The sequence below is a fragment of the Ceratotherium simum genome, chromosome 33 (assembly GCF_057802395.1).
Source record: "Ceratotherium simum simum isolate JZ-2026a chromosome 33, ASM5780239v1, whole genome shotgun sequence".
Classification (NCBI taxonomy): Eukaryota; Metazoa; Chordata; class Mammalia; order Perissodactyla; family Rhinocerotidae; genus Ceratotherium; species Ceratotherium simum.
The window spans coordinates 7032491-7056152 of record NC_141932.1 but is presented as its reverse complement, the minus strand read 5'-3'; the positions used below and the strand labels follow the sequence as shown (position 1 = coordinate 7056152).

The following is a 23662-nucleotide window of genomic DNA, read 5'->3' as shown; positions in this document are numbered from 1 at the left end:
TGAGAGAGGAAGCATTTGGATGCCTGCCCGATGAGGGGGTATTGACATCCCAGAGGGAGCCCAGCAGCACCAATTAAGGGAGAGATGTTGTCCCTAAGCCCCCATCTTAATTCCCAGATAAACAAGAGACTCAGAAACGGAAGATGATATTTGAGATACGCCTCATCTCAGAATTCTAAGTCTTTCAGGTTGGGGGCCTGGTATTGGGAGAAAGGAGACAGAGGAAGTAATAATTCACGTTTGACTGGTATTTACACTGGACTAGATTGAATTTTTATTACATAAAGGTTACCGAGAAGCTATGAATCTCTCCAAGTAAATGTCAAGGGAAAGGGGGAGTTTCACAGAAAATGTTTAGAGGCAACGATTGCAGGAAAAAATGAAGCATATTATGTTTGTATTCCCATAGAATATGAATTATTCTAAGACTCGTTTGCACAGTTTTTCTTTCCACATCTAGGCTTCTGGTATCCTCCAAAGTGATGGAGAGATAACCCTTCAAAAGAACAAAAACAAGGATAAGATGATGCTCCCACCCCAATGACCACCATCACCGCCAGTCCTGACTCCCCTGCTCACCACAGTTTCTGGAGCCTGCAGGTGGGGTGTCGCAGCCCCTCGCACAGCAGCAACATGCCCCAGTCTCCCAGGTCATTGAAACTCAGATCCAGCTCCCGGAGATGGTGGTTGACCTGGAGAACAGCAGAGAGACCCTCACAGGCTGTGGAGCTGAGCCGGCAAATGCCCAACCTGGAAAGACAGGATGCACAGAGCAGAGCTGACTCACACCCTCTGCAGATGGCTCCAGGGAAGGCTGATGTGCCAGGCAGGTGCTGGGCGCAGAGCGAGTGGCAGTCAGACGCCATCTTTACCCTTGAGAGAGAAAAAGAGAAGAAGAAAGGAGCAGGCAGGTAGGAAGATGGAAGGAAGAGAGAAATTACCAAGAAAGGGGAAAAAAAGGAGGAAACACAGGAAGAATAGGATAAAGAAAGAATAAAAAATATTTACTCGGGCCACCAGGAGGTGTAGCAGTTAAGTTCACACGTTCTGCTTCAGTGGCCTGGGGTTCACCAGTTCGGATCCTGGGCACAGACCTACTCACTGCTCATCAAGCCATGCTGAGGCAGTGTCGCACATAGAAGAGCTACAACTCTACAACAATGATACGCAACTATGTACTGGGGCTTTGGGGAAGAAAAAGAAAAAGGGGAAGATTGGCAACAGATGTTAGTGCAGGCCCAATCTTCCTCAAAAAAAAAAAAAATTTACTACCTATTGGGCATTTGGCACAAGCCAAGTGTTTCAGTTTCCTGGAGCTGTTGTGACAAGTACTACACATTGGGGGGGCTGTGAGAAATGTGTTGTCTCAGTTCTGGAGGCTGGATGCCCGAGATCAAGGTGTCACAGGGTTGGTTCCTTCTCAGGCTGTGACGGAGAATCTGTTCCCGCCTCTCCTCTGGCTTCTGCTGGTTTGCTGGCAGTCTTTGGCATTCCCTGGTTTGTAGAAGCATCATCTTGATCTCTGCCTTCATCGTCACATGGCATTCGTGTGTGTGTGTATGTCCAAATTTACCCTTTTCATAAGGATACCGGCCATATTGGATTAGGGGCCCACCCTGCTCTAGGATGACTTCATCTGTACTAATTACATCGATGACGACCCCTGTTATGGGCTGAATTGTGCTCTCTCCAAATTCACATGTTGAAGCTCCAACTTTCAGTACTTCAGAATATGACTGTATTTGGTGCCAGGGCCTTGAAAGAGGTGATTAAGTTAAAATGAGGCCATTATGGTGCTCCCTAATCCAGTTTGACTGGTATCCTTACATGAAGAAGAAATCTGGACGCAGAGAGACACAAGACATGTGCATGCAGAGGAAAGACCATGTGAAGACGCAGCGAGAAGATGGCCATCTACGGCCCAAGGAGAGAGGCTTCAGGAGAAACTGACCCCACCAACACCTTAGTGTTGGACTTCCAGCCTCCAGAACTGCAAGAATATAAGTTTCAGTTGTTTAAGCCACCCGGTCTGTGGCATTTTGTTATGGCAGCCCTACTGGACTAATACAGACTAATTCAGACTTTATTTCCAAATAAGGTCACATTCTGAGGCACTGGAGGTTAGGACCTCAACATATGAATTTTGGGAGATTCAACAATTCAACCCATAACATCAAGTGATTGGTAAGCATCACTTCATTTGCTCCTCAGAACAGCCGCTGGGGGAAAAATGTTAACATTATCCATTGTTATGACATGTGTGAGGACTTAGGCCCTGAGAGGTGGCATGCACGGCTCAGGTCACAGAGCTAGGTGTACATCCTTGACATGTGTCGTGCTTAACCACCATCCATGCAGTTAGCATGGCTACCGTTGCCATTGGAAGAGCATTTGGGGGCTTAAGAAAGTCAAAAGGGCTATTGTATGTATACTATTTTTTTTCTAATTTTCAGAGATTCCTGCATCTAGGAATGCATATAGGAATGTCCTTAGACATAGCTACCCATGCTGTGAAGACCTGAACTCCCCTTTCCTTTAAATGTATCAGCGTCCTCAGGTGACACATAGGTTCTATGTAACCCTGAATATCTGGCTGACCTGCTGCCGCTGGGCAAGGGGAAAGGACTCAGCATCAGCCAATGAGAGCCACATTGGGGTAACTGGACCAGTGCATTCTAACATTTGCATGGAAGAATAAATGTCTACAAATCACTATGAACATTTGCAAAAAAAAAAAAAAATCACAAAAGACAGAATCTTCCTAATAGTTGGGCATATTACAAACTATAGCAATTACAACAGTAGAAAATTGGAACAGAGACAAATAGAAGAGAGAGAGTCAAACACAATATGAGAAAGTGGTTTACAATCAAGTTGTCATTACAAATCAGCAAGAAAACGGTGGGTTCTTTATTAAATGGTGCTGCAAAAATCAGAGAAAACCTAACCACACATATAAACATAAAGAAGAAATTGAGTATATCTTCGACATCACATTGGCAAAGGATTTCTTAGACATGTCACAAAAATATAAATCATAGAAATACATATGGATTTGACTTCAAAACATAATGATTTCTGTTTAATGAAAGAATCCATGGACAACTTGACAAATTGATGAGCTGCTGGGAAGACATTTCCAAAGTACGCTGGATTAATATCTAAATATTTAGTGAACATCTGTAAATCAACAAGACACATATAGAATACATCCTAAAGAAATAAATACAGTACAATGATGTACACCTGAAATTTTTACAATGTTATAAACCAATGTTACTGCAATAAACAAAAAATTAAAAAAAAAAAAAAGAAATAAATACAGTTATCGGTCGCTTAACGACAGGGATGCCTTCTGAGAAATGCATCATTGTGTGAACCTCATAGAATGTACTTACATAAACCTAGATGGTAGAGCCTACTACACACCTAGGCTCTATGGTACTAATCTTATGGGACCGCTGTCATATACGCAGTCCATCGTTGACCGAAACCTCGTTATGCGGCACGTGACTGTAAATTACAGGAACAGGCAATTCACAGAAAGGGGAAACCAAAAAAGCTAACAAGCATATGAAGAGATGCTCAACTTCAACAATTATGAGAAAAATACAATTTAAGAACATCTTGCACCCACCAGAGTTCTAAAAACAGAAAGTTGTGGGCCGGCCCGGTGGCTTAGCGGTTAAGTGCGCGCGCTCCGCTACTGGCGGCCCGGGTTCGGATACCGGGCGCGCCCCGACGCACTGCTTCTCTGGCCATGCTGAGGCCGCGACCCACATACAGCAACTAGAGGGATGTGCAGCTATGACATACAACTATCTACTGGGGCTTTGGGGTGTAAAAAAAGGAGGAGGATTGGCAATAGATGTTAGCTCAGAGCCGGTCTTCCTCAGCAAAAAGAGGAGGATTAGCACGGATGTTAGCTCAGGGCTGATCTTCCTCACAAAAAAAAAAAAAAAAAAAAGTTGAATAACCATGAAGATACGGGGAAATAGGAGCTTTCCTAAATTGCTAGTGGAAGGGTAAACGGCTGCGTCTTTCCAGAGAGTACTACGGAATTATTTTGGGATATCCAGGATGCAAATTCAGTCTGATCCTGAAATTCTACCCTGGGGGGATCTTAAAAGGGTTCAGAAAGAGATGTGTTCGGGCCGGCCCCGTGGCTTGGTGGTTAAGTGCGCGCGCTCCGATGCTGGCGGCCCGGGTTCGGATCCCGGGCGCGCACCGAGGCACCACTTCTCCGTCCATCCTGAGGCTGAGTCCCACATACAGCAACTGGAGGGATGTGCAGCTGTGACATGCGACTATCTGCTGGGGCTTTGGGGGAAAAAATAAATAAATAAAATCTTAAAAAAAAAAAAAAAAAAAAAAGAGATGTGTTCAAGAATATACATCACAACACTGTACATGACAACAAAGAGTGGGGAACAACCCAATATCTGAACAGGGAGATGGATCAATAACATTTGGTACATGCAGATGATGGAATGTAGGTCAGCTTAAAGGAATGAATTAGATTTGTTTATTCCAACATGAACAGATTTTGAACGTATAAAGGTAACTGAAAAACAAAGAGAGGTTTATAAGATGTATCATTTATGTAAAATAAAGACACAAGTGCCTACAGGTGAGATCTGGGGAGGGCAATGGAGGAGAAAAAATGAAACAGGCATGTGTGGGTCCATAGTGACATTGTGGTACCAGCTGAAGATTAGGAATGTTCTAGTTATGTGAATCTACACTCCAAAAAGAAAACATTTAAAGGGTGCAGTGGGGAGAAGATGTGAAGAAATGGGACACAGATTTATCTTAATTTTCTAAAGATAAAAAAAGCAGTAGAAGCCACACTATGGCTCATCATCTCAAAAGAAAAAAAAAATATTCCAGAGTGAATGACATCAGATAATTGATGGTGTTCCTGTAAAAAAAAAAAACAGTCTTCTTTGGGACTACAAGGAAAAAGAATCTTCTGAAAATTGATAGCCTTGCTGCATTTTTCTTTTGGTTCATTTGCTTATTTGTCTGCTTACTCATTTAAAGGTACATGTACTTCTAAGCACCTCTGAACCAAGTAGATCTTCTACTCACCACAGGAATATATCGTTGACACAGCTCCTGCACTTTTGAAATGCCACACACATACACACAAATTACAAATTTTGATAAGTGACGCTGAGGAGAAGTACAAAGTCAAATAAGATCCTAAAATTAGGAACCTAGACCTTCTCTAGGGGTTAGGAAAGGCATCCGTGGGGAAGAAACATTTGTTCTGAGTCCTAACAGATCCTAATGGTCCTAACAGATAAAACAGATGCTATTACGGTAAAAAAAGAAAAGGGACAGCAGAGAAGAAGAGCATTCCAGGAAGAACAAACTGCTTGTGCAAAGGCCCTGGGGTGGAAAAATCTTTGAAAGGAGGTTGGCATAGTTAGAGTTTAGGAGAAGAGGGGAGGGAGCACGGCCGCAGTGAGCCCAGGCAGGATGGCAATGATTGTGAATTTGGATTCTTATGATGGTGAGCAGAGTGGGACTCACCGGAGGGTCTGAAGTTTGCACTGGGGATGCTTGAGGCCCTCACACAGCAGTAGTACCCCAGGGTCCCCCAGGTCATTCAGGCTGAGGTCCAGCTCCATCAGGCTCTGGTTCACACTGAGGGTGGAGGCCAGGTCTTTACAAGCAGCAGCAGTGAGGCGGCAAATCTTCAACCTGCGGGAAATCCAATTCAACACGTATTATGGAGTGTTTTCCGTACAATGCTAATTTCATCCTCCCTCCAATCTTGAAAGTAATGTATTTTCAAATGAACAACTCATTGAAAAAAAATGGTCAAAGGCTGGAGCAGACATTTCTCCAAAAAAGATACACAATGGGCACAAATCACAAGGAAAGATGTTCAACATCACTAATTACTAGGGAAATGAAAATAAAAACCACCATGAAATACAATCTTACACACATTAGGATGGCTATGGTAAAACAAAACAAAACCAAAAAAACAGAAAATATCAAGTGTGGGTGAGGATGTGGAGAAAATGGAAACTTTACGCACTGTTGGTGGAAATGTAAAATGGTGCAGCCGCCGTGGAAAACAATGTGGCGGTTCAGCAAAAAATTAAAAATAACCATACGATCCATCCATTCTATTTCTGCTTATATACCTAAAAGCATTGAAAGTAGGGGCTGAAAGAAATATTTGTACACCAATGTTCATAGCATTATTCAAAGTAGCCAAAAGGTGGAAGCAAGCCAAGTGTCTGTGAATGGACAAAGGAATGGATAAACAAAATGTAATATATTCATGCAGTAGAACATTATTCAGCCTTAACAAGGAAGGAAATTCTAACACATGCTACAACATGGATGACCCTTGAAAACATCAAACTAAGTGAAATGAGCCAGTCACAAAAAGACAAATACTTTGTGATTCCACTTGTATGAGGTATGTAGGGTAGTCATATTCACAAAGACAGAAAGTAGAACTCACCACAAGATCCGCAGCCTACAGACTGGGTGCCTCAAGCCTTGACACAACAGCCTCACACCCAAGTCCTCCAGCGCATTTCCCGTCAGGTCCAACTCCACCAGATGTCGATTGGTGCTGAGCACGGAGGTGATCTCCTGGCAAGCCCCAGCCTCCAGCTGACACTTCCTCAACCTCGGGAGGGAAGAGACGCTGAAGAGGGCGCCACCTTGTTTTTCTGAATCCTGATGGCTCATCCCCTGGCCCGTTTATCACCCAACACGAACCTACACATGTCACTAAAGCTACGGAGATGAACAAGACTTTGACATTTCCAGCAAACAGCATCCTGTCTAATAAGACAAATGGGTAAGCAATTCCTATCCAATGTAGGTTGGTGCCTTCGAGGTCGTAGAGCACACTAGTTCAGAGTCGGGTCTCTAGAACGCAGCAACCTGCGTTTGCATCCATCTCCGCTAACCCTGTGACCTCAAGCAAGTTTTCATCAGGTCTCAGTTTTAGGTTTCATGAGCCACCGTGTCTCAGGTTCATTGACTCTAAAATAATGATAATAATAGTGCCTACCTCATAGGGTTGTTGTGAGGATTACAAAATCTACTAAAGGGAGAGGGCATAGAACCTGGCTTGGCACATAGTGAGAGCTCAATCAACACGAGCTACTGTTTATTAAAACCATCATGGTGGAGGGGCCACCTTACTTAGCTTTGGCAAATGGTGTAGAGTTAGGGAAGGCTCTCTGGGAGAATTTGAGCTGGTTCTCAAAGGTTACGTAGGAGTTCACTCTGAGGAATAGGATGAGACGTGGTGTGAGATAATAGAAGATATATGTATTGGTCTATGCCCCTGGTTCCTGACACAGAGCTCCTAAAGCTCTTGTAATTTCCTAAGTGATAAGAACATTAGGAGCATCTTTTCTTTTATTGAGGTGACTCTGGGTGGGCTCCTGGATGGGGGCTGGTCACCAGAAAGACTAAGACATGATTAGAAGTTTGGAATTTTTAGCCCCATCCCCCATTCTCCAGAGAGGGGAGACAGGCTGGAAATGAAGTTAATAATTGATCATGCCTACATGAGGAAGCCTCCACAAAATCCCAATAGTAGGGAGTTCAGAGAGCTTCTGGGTTGGCAAACATATCCACACCAGGAGGGTGATGTACCCCAACTCTACAGGGACAGAAGTTACTGTGCTCGGGACCCTCCCAGACCTCAACCTATGCATCTCTTTATCTAGCTGTTTATCTGTACCGTTTATCATAACCTTTAATAAACTGGTAAACATAAGTAAGTGTTTCTCTGAGTTCTGTGAGCTGATCTAGCAAATTAATCGAACCTGAGGTGGGGGTCGTTGTCATTCAGAAGCACAGGTGACAACCTAGACTTGTGACTAGCATCTGAAGTGGGCAGGGAGCAGTCTTCTGGGAGCCCTCAACCTGTGGGATCTGATACTATCTCTAGGGTAGATAGTGGCAAAATTGAGATAAATTGCAGGATACCCAGCTGGTGTCACAGAATTGCTTGGTGTGGGGAACCTCCCCCAACATTTGGTGACCAAAAGTGTCAGAAGTGAAGTGTTCTGTGTGAGTAGTCAAGGAGACACACAGGTGGGAAACTGGGTGATTTTCCTAAAAACAGTGGCTTTGCAGGAAAAGGGTGCTGCAGAATGGAAGGATCTTTGTGCGGGGAGCACTGGGGTCTGACTTCCCAGGATGTGGTCAATGAGTGGGGTGTAGGTTCTGGGTGGGCAGGTGGCCCCAGGGACTCCTCACCATATGGAAATGGATGGGGACATAGGAGGCAGAAAGAGGCTCTCTAAAGTGCGAAGAGTCCAGGGCAGGTATCTAAGGTCATGGGTCTAAGGGCAGCCTTCTCTGTCTCGAGCCCTTGGAGACAATGAGCTTGTCCTGGGGAGATCACGCAGATTAAGAACTTGTTCTGGGGGACAGAGACTCACTGAATCATCTGCAGCCTGCATCTGGGATGCCGGAGCCCCTCACAAAGCAGTTTGATGCCTGGCAGCCCCAGGCCATTGCCGCTCAGGTCCATCCTTATTAAATTCTTATTGGCTATCAGAGCTGCTGTGAGGTCCTGACAGGCAGAGCTGGAAACTCGGCACCTCTTCAGCCTAGGATGGAAAGAAGGAGAAAGCCAGGTCATTTCCCTTATCCTTTCCCTCCCTCTCTCTTTTCGTTATACCTATTTTTCCCTTTTTTAAAAATAAAAGAAAGGAGGTTAGTGGTTGCCAGGGGCTGGGAGGAGAAGGATTGGAGGAATGACTGCTGTCCAGTACAGTGTTCCTGTTTGGTGTGATGAAAATGTTCTGGAATTAGATACTGGTGATGTTTGCACAATCTTGTGAATATACTAAAAAGAAAAATCATTGAGTTTTCTGGTATGTGAATTACATCTCAATAATAAAAATAATAAAAGCAACAAGAATAATGTAAAACGTTTTGGTGCTTTTGCAATCAAGGAAATGCCTTCACAGAGGTTGCCTTTGTTTTTTGTTTTGTTTTTTTTTAATAATTTTATTTATTTATTTATTTTCCCCCCAAAGCCGCAGTAGATAGTTGTATGTCATAGCTTCACGTCCTTCTAGTTGCTGTATGTGGGACGCGGCCTCAGCATGGCTGGAGAAGCAGTGCGTCGGTGCGCAACCGGGATCCGAACCCCGGCCGCCAGCAGTGGAGCGCGCGCACTTAACCGCTAAGCCACGGGGCCGGCCCACAGAGGTTGCCTTTGAGAGAGGAATTCAAGACCCCTCACATTCATTCTTTCTCCATCACTACGAGAAGAAGAAGGTACCACGTCCTGAGCAGGTGTCAAGGTGGTCACTGGGTCACATTTGCTGGTTGGCAGGGCCACCACGGCTTAAAAGCTCACCACCAACATGTGGAAGTTCTTTATTCCTCTTCTTCCCTCCAGGCACCTGGAGTGGAAAGATACTTTTCTTTTCTTTTCTGTGACTTCCTTCCATAGCACCAGATGGATGGGGCAGAATGTGAGGTTTGGGGATTGCTGAGGAAAGAAGGCCCATGGGTCTCTAGTCTTGGCCGGTTACTCTGACCTGCCTTGCTGAAGTAACTTTTTTTTTTTTTCCCCTTTTTCTCCCCGAAGCCCCAGTAGATAGTTGTATGTCATAGTTGCACATCCTTCTACTTGCTGTATGTGGGACGCGGCCTCAGCATGGCCAGGCAAGCGGTGAGTTGGTGCAGGCCCGGGATCCGAACCCGGGCCGCCAGTAGCAGAGCGCGCACTTAACTCCTCAGCCACTGGGCCGGCCCCTGAAGTAACTTTTGATGGTATCATTTCCAGCAGAAAATGATACACATGTGGGCTTTAGACTCAAAGAAATCTGTAATCGAAACTCGACTATGCCATGGAGTAGCAGTTACAGAACCTTGTCCAAGTCACTTCCCCTCTCTCTAAGCTCAAGAAGATGGGGCTGATGGTGCTGACTCTAGTGAGTAGGTGAAAGTGTTTGATGACATGCTTAACCTCAGTACTGAGCATGGTTCCTTGCACATAGCAAGTGCTCAGCAAATTATGGTATTATTATTATTTTATTTTATTTTTGCTGAGGAAGATTGGCCCCGAGATAACACCTGTGCCCATCTTCCTCTATTCTGTACATGGAACGCCACTACAGCATGGCTTGATGAGTGGTGCGTAGATCCATGCCCGGGACCCAAACCTGCGAACCCTGGGCCACCAAAGCAGAGTGTGCAAACTTAACCACTGCGCCACCAGGCCGGCCCCAATAGTAGTAGTATTATTTATTTATTTTTAGTTACATTTTTTTTTAAAATTGTGGTAACGGTGATTTATAACATTATATAAATTTCTGGTGCACATCATCATATTTTGATTTCTGTGTAGATTACATCATGTTCACCACCCAAAGACTAATTACAAGCCATCACCACACACATGCGCCTAATCACCCCTTTAGCCCTCCTCTCTCCCCACTTCCCCTCTGGTAGCCACCAATCCAATCTCTGTCTCTGTGCGATTGCTGTTGTTTTTATCTTCTATTTATAAGTGAGATCATACGGTATTTGACTGTCCCTCTTACTTATTTTGCTTAGCATAATACCCTCAAGGTCCATCCACCTTGTCACAAATGGCTAGATTTCATCCTTTTTTATGGCTGAGTAGTATGGTGTTATTATTATTATTATTGTTATTATTATTATTATTATTATTATGCTTTCCTTGGGATTGGGCCCACGTCCCGCTCACAAAATGGTACTTGGCTTTCCCATACCTTGATCCCTGTGTGTGTCTTTCTTTCATGACACTTTGAAGGAACAGAGCTATGTTGTGCATCAGGACTCAGACATGCTTGGTTTTCTTAGTCAAGTGTCACTCCAGTTCCTCTAAGCTATGCCTTAATATTATCATGATCAATAATGACACGCACTGTTTTTTTGTGTGTGTGAGGAAGATCAGCCCTGAGCTAACATCCACGCCAATCCTCCTCTTTTTGCTGAGGAAGACTGGCCCTGGGCTAACATCTGTGCCCATCTTCCTCTACTTTATATGGGACACCACCACAGCATGGCCTGACAAGTGATGCATTGGTGCGCGCTGGGATCCGAACCAGGGCCACCAGCAGCGGAGCGCATACACTAACCACTACGCCACAGGGCCAGCCCCATAACATGCACTTTTGATAGATGATGATAGATGATAGGTAGATAGATAGATAGATAGATAGATAGATAGATAGATAGATGGATAGATGATAGATAGATTTAATTTTTAATTTAAATTGTGGTAAAATACACATAACATAAAATTTACCAACTACTTTTAAGTGTACAGTTCAATAGTGGTAAGTAGATATTTCACATTGTTGTGCAATCAATCTCCAGAATGTTTTCATCTTGCAAAACTGAAACTCTGTCCCCATTAAAGAAAACTCCACATTCCCCCTTCCTCCCAGCCTCTAGCATCCAATAATCTTTCTTGAATCCTTCTTTATGTCTTATTTCCAATTGTGTGAGCCCGTAAAATGACTTACTGTTTTAGCCCCTTTAGAGTTCAGTCTCTATTACAAGCAGTTAGAAGCATATTAACTGATAAAAGCATAAAGCAGAAAAAACTATCTCCCATAATCTTACTCTAACATAAAGTTTATCATCTTAACCATTTTTAAGTGTACAGTTCAGTGGTATTAAATATATTCACATTGTTGTGCAACCATCACCACCATTCATCTCCAGAACTTTCTCATCTTCCCAAACTGAAACTCTATACCTGTTAAATGATAACTCCCCATCTCCCCCTTCCTCTTGGCCCCTGGCAACCATCATCCTGCTTGCTGTCCCTATCGATCTGTCTCTTCTGGACACCTCCATTGTGTATTCTTGGCACCCCTTGTTAGGATCAGTTGGCCGTAAACGTGTGGGTTTATTTCTGGGCTCTCTATTCTGTTCCGTTGGTCTTTGTGTCTGTTTTTATGCCAGTACCATGCTGTTTTAATTACTGTAGCTTTGTAATATAGTTTGAAATCAAGAAGTGTGATTGGAGCTAGGAAGCCTGGAAAGGGGAAGACAAAAATAAGAAAAGTAAGAGATAATGATGCCTGAACTATTGATCCCCATCTGTTGTGGGCTGAATCATGTCCCCTACAAAATTCATACATTGAAGTCCTAACCTCCCTGAACCCCAGGGTGCGACTGCATTTGGAGATAGGGTTTTTAAAGAAGTGATTAAATTAAAATGAGGTCACTAGAGTGGGCCCTAGTCTGATACGACTGGTGTCCTTATGAGAAGAGATTAGGACACCAACATGCAGAGTAACGGCGATGTGAGGACACAGGGAGAAGACGGCCGTCTACAAGTCTCAGAAGAAACCAACCCTGCTGACTCCTTGATCTTGGACTTCCAGCCTCCACAACTGAGAGAAAACAAATGTCTGTCATTTAAGTCACCCAGTCTGTGGTAATTTGTCACAGCAGCCCTTAGCAGATGAACACACCATCCTTTTTTTTTTTATTTGCTGAGGAAGATCAGCCCTGAGCTAACATCCGTGCCCATCTTCCTCTACTTTATATGGGACGCTGCCACAGCATGGCTTGACAAGCGATGACTCGGTGCGCGCCTGGGATCCGAACCCACAAACCCCGGGCCGCCAAAGTGGAGCGCACGCACTTAACTGCTGTGCCACCGGGCCAGCCCGCGAACACACTGTCCTAATGTCCTTTCCAACTGAGCCCCATGAAAGGCTCAGTGGCAGGACCATCAGGAGCCCACAGACCCACCTTGACTCACCTCAGGTTCTGAAGTTTGCAGTTGGGGTGTCTGAGTCCCTGACACAGGAGCTTCACCCCCCGGCTTCCGAGGGCATTGCGGTACAAAACCAGCTCTATCAGATTTGGATTGGTGCTCAGAGCAGCAGCAAGCTGTTCACTGTAGGCATCTGGAAGAACGTTCCTCTCGGGTCTGCATGAAGGGAAGACGAGCCAACGTCTAGTTCTACTGGCCACTTTACAATGATTATGTTTGACAGTTCATCATTTATGAAGTATTTTGTCATCTTTTTGTTTTCTTTTGAGGAAGACTGGCAACAGATGGTGCCAGTCTTCCTCTTTTTTTTTTCTTTTTTCTCCCCAAAGCCCCAGTACATAGTTGTGTACCCTAGTTGTAGGTTCTTCTAGTTCTTCTATGTGAGACACCACCTCAGCATGGCTTGATGAGGGGTGAGTAGGTCTGCGCCCAGGATCTGAACCAGCGAATCCCAGGCCACCGAAGCAGAACGCGCAAACTTAACCGCTACGCCACTACGCTGACAGCCGGCCCCATTTTGTCATCTTTATCTTCTTTTGGGGGGCGGGGGGATGATTGGCCCTGAGCTAACATCTGTTGCCAATCTTCCTCTTTTTCTTTTTTTTTTTTCTCCCCAAAGCCCTAGTACATAATTGTGCATCATAGTTGCCGAGTTGTAGCTCCTTTGTGTGGAGCACCACCCCAGCATGGGCTGACAAGCGGTGAGCAGATCCGTGCCCAGGATCTGAACCGGCGAAACCCCAGGCCACCGAAGTGGAAGGCGTGAACTTAACCACTGCATCACCAAGCTGGCCCCATTTTGTCATCTCTATCTTAATTTATCTTCTGAATGACCCTGTGTTACTTGCCCAAGCTCACATAGCTACTAAGTAGTAGAGAACAGACTTAAACCCTTGGACTAGGGGTGGAAAATGGATTTCATCTCACAGACGCACTCTGAGTGATTGGGAGAAGCCCTTGAAAGCTGAATGCTCAGAGGTAGCCTTTCACCCACACCCATGGTTCTCAGAGTGTGGTCCCGAGCCCAGCATCACCTGGGAACTTGCTAGAAATAAAAGTCCTCAGTCTCCAATGCAGCCCTACTTGATCAGAAACCTGTGTCTTTTTGTTTTTTTTTTAAAGATTTTATTTATTTATTTATTTTTCCCCCCAAAGCCCCAGCAGATTGTTGTATGTCATAGCTGCACATCCTTCTAGTTGCTGTATGTGGGACGCGGCCTCAGCATGGCCGGAGAAGCGGTGCGTCCGTGTGCGCCCGGGATCCGAACCCAGGCTGCCAGCAGCGGAGCACGCGCACTTAACCGCTGAGCCACGGGGCCGGCCCAGAAACCTGTGTTTTAAACAGCTTTCCAGGGCCATCCCGGTGGCGCAGGCGGTTAAGTGCGTGTGCTCCACTGCAGTGGCCCCGGGGTTCGCCAGTTCAGATCCTGGACACGCACCAATGCGCTGTTTGTCAAGCCATGCTGTGGCGGCATCCCATATAAAGTGGAGGAAGATGGTCATGGATGTTAGCCCAGGGCCAGTCTTCCTCAGCACAAAAAAAATAAAAATAAAAATAAACAGCTTTCCAGGTGATTCTGCTCATATTTGAGAACCACGGATGCACCCAATGATTTTCTTCACTCCCTTTCTTCACAGCTAATGAAAGTAGAATATCTCTACTGAAGAACAAGAGCCAGAAGTTACAAATTTGTGGCCTGGGAGCTGACTTCCTCTGATGAGCGTCAAATAATTTACAAATCAGATTTCACATGAAAATGTAGATTCCTAGAATTTCTTCAACAGCCATTTCGCTACACAGGCACCTCATGAGCACAAGGCAACAGCTGGCCACCATAAGTGGGCATGTGACACCCTTTTCAGCGTGACCTGCGGGCTCCTGGTCACCAGCCCACCTGACCTGCCTCCCTCATTTTCATGACTAGTCTGGCTGTATTGGTTCTGTATGGCTGTTTTAACAAATTACTGCAAACACAGCAGCTTAAAACAACATGAGTTGGTTATCTTACAGTTTTGGAGGTCAGAGGTCTGAAAGGAGTCTGGCTGGGTTAAAATGAAGATGTCACCTGGATCATGTTCCCTCAGGAGCCTCCAGGAGAGGATCCACTCCCGTGCATTTTCCAGCTTCTAGAGGCCACCTGCATCCCTTGGCTCTTTTTTTTTTTTTTTTTTTTAACAATTTATTTATTTATTTATTTTTCCCCCAAAGCCCCAGTAGATAGTTGTATGTCATAGCAGCACGTCCTTCTAGTTGCTGTATGTGGGACGCGGCCTCAGCATGGCTGGAGAAGCGGTGCGTCAGTGCACGCCCGGGATCCAAACCTGGGCCGCCAGCAGTGGATCTCGAGCACTTAACCGCTAAGCCACGGGGCCAGCCCCATCCCTTGGCTCATGGCCCACTTTCACGAATCTCATCCATCTGACCTCGCCACATAATATCATATCTTCTCCTGCCTCCCTCCATCCCTTATGATTACTTTGGGCTCAGTAATCCAAGATCATCTCCCGATCTCAAGATCCTTACCTTAATCACGTCTGCAGAGTCCCTTTTGCCATGTAAGGTCACATACTCACAGATTCCAGCATTAGGACATGGGCATCTTTGCAGGGGAGCCATTATTATGCCCATTTCACTGGCCTTGGCAAGCATTTGAATTTATAATTCCTACTAGTGAGATAATAGAAAATATATATATTGGTCTCTGCCCCTGGTTCCTGGCACAGGGCTCCTGAGACCCTTGTAATTTCCTGGGTGATAGGAGTGTCCCTTGTTCTAAGGAGGTGGCTCTGGGTGGGCTCCTGGATCGGGGCTGGTCACCAGAAGACCAAGCCATGATCAGAAGCTTGACGCTTTCAGCCCCACTCCCCATCCTCCAGAGGGGCTGGAAATTGAGTTAATGATCGATCAATCATGCCTATGTGATGAAGCCTCCATAAAAATCCCCAAAGTATGGGGTTCAGAGAAATTCTGGGTTTCTGAACACGTGGAGGTGCTGGGAGCATGGTGTACCCACAGAGGGCATGGAAGCTCTGAGCCCCTTCCCACATACCTAGCCCTATGCACCTCTTCCCTCTGGATGTTCCTTTATCCTGTATCCTTTATCATATCCTTTTATAATAAACTGGTAAACAGTAAGTAAACTGTTTTCCTGCATTCTGAGCCATTCTAGCAAGTAATCAAATCCAAGGGGGAAGAAGCCATGGGAACCTCCGATTTGCAGCCAACCTAGACAGAAGTTGTGAGTAACCTGGGGACCTATTACTTGTGATTGGCATCTGACATGAGTGAGAACAATCTCGTGGGACTGAGCCCTTAACCTGAATTATGTAGGACACCCAGATGGTGTTGCAGAGAATTGCGTGGCATGGGGAAACCTCCCCCACATCTGGTGTCAGAAGTGTTATGAGTATGGCAGAGGTGTGAGAGCAAAAGAGAGAAACACAGGAGAAGTGAGCTCTTCCTACACACCACTCCAGACCTCAGAGCCAGTCACTCCACCTCTGTAAACAAGGCTATGCTGGAGAGGTGAAGGATGCCTGCTTTCTCTGCCTGGATATACAATCTGACGTTTCGATTTTTGAGGTTTGGCACGGGGCGCCAAGATGCGTGGTCCAGACCTACAGGGATATCAATAAGACAAGATGTGATCTCACAGGTCAAAGGGCAAAGAGTAGGGCATTTCCTGCCTGGATGTGGAAGGGGCGGTGGATTTGGTACAAGAGGACTTTCAGAAGATATTGTAATTTTGGACCTTCTAAAATCTTTATGACAATCCCTTTCTCTGAATCAAGCTGGGATTAAGAATTGGCCTGATTCACATAGCATAGGTACAATATGCAGCCAATAAAATCTCTTAATTTACTTCTAGTTGTATAGTCTGTCTTATAACTTATATTTATTATATACAATTTTATATATAATTTATGTATATATGTTTTTATACATAAATGTGTTACACATACGTATACAAGTGTATATATACATATATATGTGTATGTGTGTGTGTATATATATATATATATGTATGTATATATGTAGATCCTAGAGACCTTAACTACAATGGAGCCATATGTTCTGGTGGATTTAACAAAATCATGTACTCAGAGTGTCTACGTTGTCACCTATGGTGCTGATGATGAAAAGAGTGACTTCCAAATTTTGTTGAGTTCTGACCCTGTACGTAACCCAGTGTGAAGCCTTTACAACCAGGCTTAAAAGGTAGGAATTGGGGGCCGGACTAGTGGCATAGTGGTTAAATTCGCACGCTCTGCTTCCGTGGCCCGGGGTTCGCAGGTTCAGATCCCGGGCAAGGACATACACACACGGCTTATTAAGCCATGCTGTGGTGGTGTCCCATATAAAGTAGAGGAAGATGGGCATGGATGTTAGCTCAGGGCCAATCTGCCTCAGCAAAAAAGAGGAGGATCGGCAACAGATGTTAGCTCAGGGCTAATCTTCCTCAAAAAAAAAAAAAAAAAGGTAGGAATTAAAATTCCCATTTTCCACGGAGAAAAACAGACTTGGGGCTGGCCTGGTGGCCCAAGTGGTTAAGTGCGCGCGCTCCGCTGCGGTGGCCTGGGGTTCGCCAGTTCGGATCCCGGGCATGCACCGACGCACCGCTCGGCAAGCCATGCTGTGGCAGCGTCCCATATAAAGTGGAAGAAGATGGGCACGGATGTTAGCCCAGGGCCAGTCTTCCTCAGCAAAAAAAAGAGGAGGATTGGCAGATGTTAGCACAGGGCTGGTCTTCCTCACAAAAAAAAAAAAAAGAAAGAAAAACAGACTCAACAAGGAGAAAGGTCACACAGCTAGTGAGGGGTAGAGTTGGGATTCCAATCCACGTGTGTTGGATTCCAAATCCTGGGCTATTTATTAACCACCACCACTTCTTGTATCCTACAGTACAATAATTTCAAGTCTTGGGCACACGGCCCTACATAAGCACACACAGTACACATTAATGACCTCCAGATCAGTGAGGAACCTGGTGACCAGAATTATGATTCCAGCGAGATGAAGAGTCGTGAAGAGCCAGGCAGAGTCTGATAACTGGAAATAAGCCCCAATCAGAGCGAGATGTTGACACATTAAACCTTTTACGCGTATCGCCAGGGTGTTTGCACTTGCTTTCCCCTCTCCCTAGGACGCCTCTCCTTCCTAAATTTTCACAGGGCTGGCTCCATCTCATCACTGAGGTCAGTAGCAGTCGTTTACTGAGCTGATGGGGAGGCCCTGAGAATCAGGACCCCACCCTCAGCAGTATTCAATGAGTCCTGTGGAATTAGTGCAACAAGACCCCAGCTCCCTGCCCCTGAGCAGCGGTGGGGACACTTCTGAGAAGTGGGAGGTGACATTGGCCTCCAGGCGCCCATTAGTGAGTGGCTTAATGGTGTTCCCTTTGTTGGCTTCCTTTCCTTGTCCTCTCTGCTTTCTGGGACCATCTCCCAATGAAACTGCTACCGGGGACCAGAATACACCACCCCAGAATACGCCGCTTTGGCATAAGGATTATTTTGAGCTGAAGGCAAATGAGATGCAGACAGAAGGCCCAGAGCTGCCCTTACCTGACCAAGAGCAGAAACTTCTGAAAAATGAGGACTGCCATTAATCCCCTCTCCTGGGGAAGTTTTATGGCCATGAAGAAGATAGAAAGTTGGTGTGGAGGGGCTCAAGACATGCTACCCTAAGATATGGTGCCTTGGCATACTGAATATCTTGAGCCAAAAGAGTTTGAGAAATCAGCAGAGACAGAAAGGTCATTCCGACACCTCCCCCACACTTCATCCCTAAAAGTAGGAGATAAATTTCTCATGTGTACCCAGGAGGGAGGGAGACATCCTTATTACCAGAGACAGGGATTTAGGGCCGAGGAGCCTGTATAAACAAACCTTGTTACTATTTCACCATTTACTACCTCAAGCCCAAACCCCTCTGTCTCATCAATTCTTCACAAATTCGTTGTTTCTTTGTCTAAAAGGTATAAAAGCTTTCTGCTCTGGTCATTTCTTTGGGTCTTCATTCTCTTATGAAGACTCCCAAGTACACGTAAAAATTCAATAAAATTTATATGCTTCTCTCTTGTTAATCTGTCTTATGTCAGTTTAATTCTTAGGTCCAACCAGAGACCCAGAGAGGGTACAGGAGAGTTTTTCCTCCTCTACAGTTCTGTGACGGACCTGCACACTCAAACCTCACCCTATGAGTTTCCTCCATATATTTTCCATCCCACAATTTGCCACCCAAGAAACCCAAAGTTCTTTTCTTTTGTTCTGTCACTTCTCTAAAAATATATTGTTCTTTTCTTAAGATAAGATATAAGCCCAAGTTCTAACCATCCCTTTGAGCTACAGCTTCCTCAGAGCTTCCTTCTTTGACCATTCCCTTTCATGTTGCCCACCCTCATCCAAGTCACTGTCTAGTACATTACCCTGCTTTGTTTTCCTCATAATAGTTGTCTCCATCTGAAACTATCTTAATCATCAATTTTGTTTGTTTCCTTGTTTGCCTATTTATTTACTTATTCTTTATCTATCTCCCTTCTCATTAGGATATTTGCTCTGACAGGGGCATTGGCTGGCTTATTCACACTGTGTCCAGTCTACAGAAAAGTGCCCTTGATAATATTTATTGATTGAATACATTCTCCTTGACATGGACCCCAATTTAGTCCTAAAGAGTATTGTTTAAGAGCAGGACACTAACTTGTACACTTTTGACACTTGGGGGCCAGATCATTCTTTTTTTTTTTAATTTTACTTATTTTATTTTTTTCTCCCAAAGCCCCAGTAGATAACTGTATGTCATAGCTGCACATTCTTCTAGTTGCTGTATGTGGCACGCGGCCTCAGCATGGCCGGACAAGCGGTGCATCGGTGCACGCCGGGGATCTGAACCCTGGGCCGCCAGCAGCGGAGCGCGTGCACTTAACCGCTAAGCCAGGGGCCGGCCCATGGGGCCAGATCATTCTTTGTTGAGGGGTGCTGTCCTGTGCATTGTAGGATGTTTTTGCAGCATCCCTAGCCTCTACCCGCTGGATGCCAGTAGTACCCCTCCTGTCTCCCCTAGTTGTGACAACCAAATGTTTCCAAGTATCTCCTGGAGTGGGAGCAAAACCACGCCCAGTTGAGAACATGAACTTGGCTAAGAGCATGAACTTGGAGAGGGAGCCCTGCGACTACTTACGACTGTGCCAGTGGCGTCTGGGGCCCTGAAGTCCATCTGACCCCGTCGTCTTCATCAGCACTGTAGGCAGTCCCATACAAGTGCAGCACCAGGGCATTTCTGCAGTTCTTCACACAAAAGGAGGAGACCATGTGCTCCATCTTGGTGGCAATGTTACTGACCACGACCACTTGGAAGTGGCTCAGGGCCTGTTGGATAAATTCCTCCTCCTGGATCTCGTACAGACAGCTGAAGAGCTCCAAGGAGCCCTGTTGCAGGGTAGAGCTCTCGCTCTGGGCTTTGCTCTGGATCCACTCCAACAGTTCCGCCTTGATGCGAGGCGACACCTTCCAGCGAAGGCTCTTCTCCAGGTAGCATCTCGTCTCCTCATTCAGGAGTCCAAACAGGAAACGGACGGTGAGTGCCAAGAAGCTCCTTTCTGAGAACCTGGACTCAGCCAACAGCCTCGTCATGTTGTGTTCTGGGCTGGATCCATGCTCCCCATCATCCAGGATATAGTACATGGCTGCAAAAAATTCCTGGAAACTCGAGTGGATGAAGCTATAGAACTTTTCACAGTTGATGTCCTTCTGGAAGATGTTCATGTTGAGGAAGGAAGACACATCCGTCCCATCGAGGCCGTGCTTCCGGAGGTCTTGTTCCTCAAATAGGATTTTCTGATTCCAGAGCCCATCGGCTGCCAAAGAGCAGAGCCCTCTCTGGTTGGGCGGGGTCTGGAGGGTTGGGGTCCCTGGCTTGGTTTGCATCAGACTCAGGAGGTAGAGCATGTACACTGCTGTCGTGGTCCTGGACGTCTGCCTTAAAAGCCCCCCATCCTCCAACTGCTGCTTGAGGCAGGTGCAAACGACCCAGCACACCAAGGGGACAAAGCACAGAGTGAAGAGGGGCTCGTTGTCCCTCACGAAATTAAAGACTTGGCCGGCCTGCTCCGCGTTGTGGAAATACTTGTAAAAGTACTCCTTCCTTTCTGCCTCAGAGAAGCCCAGGATCTCTACGTGCCTGGGATGCTCCAGCAATCGGTGGAGCTTCTCCAAAGCCGTGGGCCTGGTGGTGATAAGCAAAGACACCTCAGGCAGCAGCTTCTTCCGAATCAGGCTACTCAGGAGAAGCTCCGTGGGCCGCTTCTCCTCCCAGCAGAGGCACCAGGGGCCCGGAGGGTCATGGAAAGAGGGCTTGAGCTCATCAAAGCCGTCGATGATAAAAAGGAGGCGCTCGGGAGCTCGGATGAGCTCGGGGAGGGGCGCGCTGGGCTCGGGCCAGCAGCTGGAGATGAGGTCTTGTGCGCTCCGCTGGGGGGCGCTCTGGTTCATCTCCCTGCAGTTGATGTAGAAGAGATAATCAAACCTGTCTTGGAAGAGCCTCCCGTCGGCCCAGTCCAGCATCACCTTGTGGGCCAGCATGGATTTGCCCATTCCTGCTGCCCCCTGCAAGACCACGGTGCGCGGCGGCTCCGGGCGCTCCTCATCTGGCTCGAAGAGTGTCTCTATATGGATGAGGCTGGCCGGGTGTCCTACGGTTCTCGCATGTCCCCGGCCTGTGTCCAAGAGCTTCTGCTGGGCCCACACGGGATTTGCATGTTCTTTCACCAAGAGGAGCCGGGTGTACCGGTGGCTGAGGTTGACGCATTCCCCTAGACGCGCATTGCGGTCTTCCATCAGTCGGAATTTCCGGCGGACATAGTCCCTGTAGGTTTCCTGGGGATCTAATGGAGAGGAATGGAGGATCCGTGGGAGACTCGTCAGCAACGTTTCATGAATTCATGAGTTAAAACAAACCTTGGTCTAGTACCTACTTGTTCTGCAATATCCTTGGAACAGTTTTCTAGATGGAGAACCTTGGTACCTCCCTCTAAAGATCTTGGTTTTCATGGGAAACAGAGGCATTAATGTGAGAACTGTTCTCATGCACAGTGCTCTATCCTTGCTACTCAAACGGTGGTCCGTGTGCCAGCAGCGTCGGCATCACCATTCAGGCTGACCGAAAACTGCAATGCGGGACGCACCAACCTCAGCCTCAGCACTCTCGGCCTCTCCTGGTGAAGGAACACTTAAATCTCATGTGGACCCACCAGGGAGCTGGTTGGAAATGCGAAACCTTGAGCCCCACTTCCCACCTACTGAATCAGAAACTCCATTTCTAACAAGATCGCTGAGTGATTTGCACGCCCGGTGAAACTGGAGAAAGTAGCGCTCCCAAGTTTTCTGGGTCCTATTTGAAAAAAAGGTAAACGCGTGTCTGCACCGAAGGAAAACTTATCCGTCCTATAAATCCTTTGCTTCAAGTCTCTTTGGGAAAGCCTGCTTGGTGTAGATGTCTATGAAAATTCTACAATAGTGGCTTTCAACGGGGGATTGAGGCCTCCCTAGGGGACATTGGGCAAGGTCTGGAGATACTACGGGTTGTCACAACTTGGGGTGCTACTGCCATCTAGTGGGTGGAGGTCATGGTTGCTGCTCAGCATCCTGCAGAGCACACGGGACGGCGCCCACAACAAAGAATTATCCAGCTCTAAAATCTAAGTAGTGGGAAGGTGGAGAAACCCTGATTTAGACAAAAATGTATCCCTTAGTATTTGCATGTCACCAGAGGCCCATAATATCCACCCAAGGGACGGTAAAAAAGATCTGAATTTGATCCCAGGACTCCCTCAAAAGGAATGCATGTACTCTTTCATTTTTAATTGTGGTAAAATAGACATAACATAAAATTTACCATTTTAACCATTTTTAAGTGTACAACTCAGTGGCATTAAGTGCACTCACAATGTTGTGCAACAATCACCACCATCCATTTCCAGAACTTTTTCATCATCCTTAACAGAAACTCTGTACCCGTTAAGCACTAACTCACCATTTCTCCCCTCCTCCAAGCCCCTGGCAGCCACCATTCTGCTTTATATATATGTTTGTATATATATAAATATACACAATATATGTATATATTGTATATATTTTTTTATTTGTATATATTATTTTATTTGCTTTTTTTGACACCCCCTTATAATTTGCACCCAAAGGAAGTGCCTCACTCACCACCTAACCCTATTGTCCTCCCCACACACACAGCCATCTCCCTGTAACTGATAACCTTGCAGTCTCACAGAGGGAATCCTGGGAGTTTTTTGGCACTCATTTCTCCCCAGCCGTGGGTCTACAAACCTTGTCTTTGTCTCTCCTGAATCTCTCTGTCCCCTCCTTTCCCCTCCCCTCCATCCATATGGCCATCTGCCATAGCTGTCCCTCACCTTCTCTCACCTCCCCTGAACTCCCTGTTCCGGCTCCTTCCCCTGAGTCCATCCTCCACACCAACCCCAAAGGAAAACTTTGCAGACCCACATTGGACCCTGTTCCTCTCCTGTTCATAACCCCTTCATGCTCCCATTGCCCTCATGACAAAAATCTAAGCTTTCGTCTAAGGTCTTCAGAACCTTCACGGCTTCTGCCCACCTTCCTTGACCCACAGGCTGTTGCTCTCCCAGGCCCTTAAACCACGGTCCCAACAAGCCTGAATTCTTCTCAGTCCCTTGCTCCAAGTGTCCCCTGTGACAATGAAAATCCCCCCAATTGAGAACTACTACTCTAACTATATTAGAGCAAGGACACCTGTGAAGTAGAGGAGAGAGGAAAGAGATGCTTTGCTAACATACAGATGAGAAAACTGAGGCTCCAAAAACAGACTTGACTTCTCCAAGTCTGCCTGGCTAG

At 46.1% G+C, this 23662-nt stretch overlaps 1 protein-coding gene across 1 annotated transcript in view; it reads right to left on the bottom strand.

Annotated features, from left to right (window-relative positions):
* NLRP12 (NLR family pyrin domain containing 12) overlaps nt 1-23662 on the bottom strand; it is a 33412-nt gene that overhangs the window by 3634 nt on the left and 6116 nt on the right. Inside the window, exons 3-8 of the mRNA XM_004439040.3 lie at nt 19959-21660; nt 12761-12931; nt 8436-8606; nt 6488-6658; nt 5539-5709; nt 580-750 (exon numbers count right to left, since the gene is read on the bottom strand). Coding sequence (XP_004439097.2) covers nt 580-750; nt 5539-5709; nt 6488-6658; nt 8436-8606; nt 12761-12931; nt 19959-21660 — 2557 coding nt within the window. The remainder of the gene's footprint in view (nt 1-579; nt 751-5538; nt 5710-6487; nt 6659-8435; nt 8607-12760; nt 12932-19958; nt 21661-23662) is intronic.